The sequence below is a fragment of the Otolemur garnettii genome, unplaced genomic scaffold (genome assembly GCF_000181295.1).
Source record: "Otolemur garnettii isolate 467f Iridium unplaced genomic scaffold, OtoGar3 scaffold00133, whole genome shotgun sequence".
NCBI classification, from domain to species: domain Eukaryota; kingdom Metazoa; phylum Chordata; class Mammalia; order Primates; family Galagidae; genus Otolemur; species Otolemur garnettii.
Window position 1 is genome coordinate 2312738 of NW_003852528.1, and position 2024 is coordinate 2314761.

General features: G+C 50.2%; 1 protein-coding gene across 11 annotated transcripts in view; it reads left to right on the forward strand.

The window, feature by feature from the left end:
* The window catches only part of LRRFIP1 (LRR binding FLII interacting protein 1), a 151705-nt gene that overhangs the window by 118863 nt on the left and 30818 nt on the right, over positions 1–2024 (forward strand). For all 11 annotated transcript variants that reach the window (XM_023518271.1, XM_003798233.3, XM_023518266.1 and 8 more), the window contains one exon: positions 1781–1816. In XM_023518271.1, the coding sequence (XP_023374039.1) occupies positions 1781–1816 (36 nt within the window). The remainder of the gene's footprint in view (positions 1–1780; positions 1817–2024) is intronic.

Consider the following 2024-nt stretch of genomic DNA (forward strand, 5'->3'; position numbering starts at 1 on the left):
TTAATACTGTCATGGGGTACAGTGTACTGTTTTTATATACAATTTGAAATATTTTCATCAAACTGGTTAACATAGCCTTCATGTCATTTTCTTAGATACTGTGTTAAGACATTTATATTCTACATTTAGAAAGATTCACATGAAATTTTCATTTGAAAAAATTGGGGGAATATTTTTATTCCCAAGAAAAGAGAAGAACTACACTGGAAATGCTGAAATCATCCCCACAACTAATAGCATCGGCATAAGGCTCTCGGGGGCAGCCTCAGAGCCCCTCAGTGTGGAGCTCACCCACCGTGGCAGGCACGTCTAGAAAAATAATGTTAGAGGTGCATTTTACACATGTCAGCCTGCGCACTGGCAGCAGGTGGTGTGGGCCGTGGCTGGAAAGTGCCGTCTTTACCGGGTATAACTGTGCCACGTCAAGAGTGAGAGGGGACGGCAGGGGGGGTGAATAGTGAGTAGGCTGAGGTTGGGGACAGCTCCCCTGTGGCAGGTGACCTTGGTTTGGTCATTGGGGGACAGTGGCTGTGTGTAAGTGGAAAGCAGACCGTCTGGGCGGAGGGACCACCACAAATTCAACTGCCCCAGACCTCCCCGCTGCAGGGCTTTTAACAAAGTGGGCGATGGGGCGAGCTGGCCCCTGGATTTATCCACTGCTCTAAGGGGTGTGGAGTCTTCACTCATTTCCTCCCCTGCTCTCAGGACACTAAGGAAACCAATTCGATTCAAGTAGAAAGTTCCTGCATAGGGTGGCTTCAGGAGCCAGACCTGCAGGGCTAATCTCAGATCCAGTGGGCAGAAGACCCCTGTGCTGGGCCATCCTGCGTTAAGCACTGACTGGGATTTGCCATCTTTGCTCCGTGTGATTCCATCTGATGCCCTTGACTGTCTGGTTAGCTGTGACTCCTCTGTCTTGTTCCACGGGTCGCTTCAGGAGTCCTCGGAGGAAGGTGGCAGTAGTGAGCTTTCTCTGTGGGCACAGGGCAGTGAGGGGGCCACAGGACAGGAAGTGGGGGCTTGGGGTTCACTATCTTTCTGACACCCATGAGCCTCGCCCCAGCACCCTTGCGCTGAGGTGCTGTGGGTCTCCCCCCACCAGTGTCATAGGAGCCATGGCTTTGGCCGGAGCTCAAAAGGGATTTGACAGTCTGAACTGTCTGCTGTGTGAGCACACAAGAGTGACTGCAGAGTCCCAAGTCACCTCTCAGATCTGCTGAACCAGAGGTGTGGTCTGCAGTTGCCACACACATCTCTGGCAATCCAAGTGCAGAAGTTCTGAGCTGCAAGAAATAAGGTCGGAGGTGTGACGGGAAAGCATGTTGATGAGACAGCTTCTTCCCAGGGAGTTTGGAGACAATCTCAACCCCTGTAACCTTCCCAGGGCTCGTGATAAGGAGCTTTCAACATGCCAAAAAAAAAAAAGAGAAAAAAAGAAACGTGCCTTTTGTTGGGTGCCGAGCAAAGAAAGAAGTAACAGCAGTGCCAGCCCAGCCTCTCTCCCTGAGACGCCCTCACAGTCGGGGGCTCTCTCTGCCTTCCCTCTGGAAGCCCCATGGGCTGCTCCTGGCCCCAACAAAGACGTCCAAACAGGGGCTGGAAGAAGGAGGCCTTGGAGAGTCGTCCAAACAGGAGGGATGTGCAAAACCAAGTTTGTGAAGTCCCACTTTTCACTTTTTAAATTACAAATGAAGCTAATGTTTTACTTTTTTATTTTGCTCTCTATTGTCATCCATTTACTCCTTGAAAGTATTTAATATTTGTCCATTTTCCTCTATAGGTTGAAGAGAGACCAGACAAAGATTTTACCGAGAAGGTAAGAAATCACTCAAAACCTGGAGGGTCTCAGAATTTATGGATGAAACTGATAAGAAAATATGTTGCGGCTCGACGCCTGTGGCTCAAGCGGCTAAGGCGCCAGCCACATACACCTAAGGTGGCGGGTTCGAACCCCCAGCCCGGGCCCGCCAAACAACAATGATTGCTGCAACCAAAAAAAAAAATGGCCAGGCATTGTGGCGGGC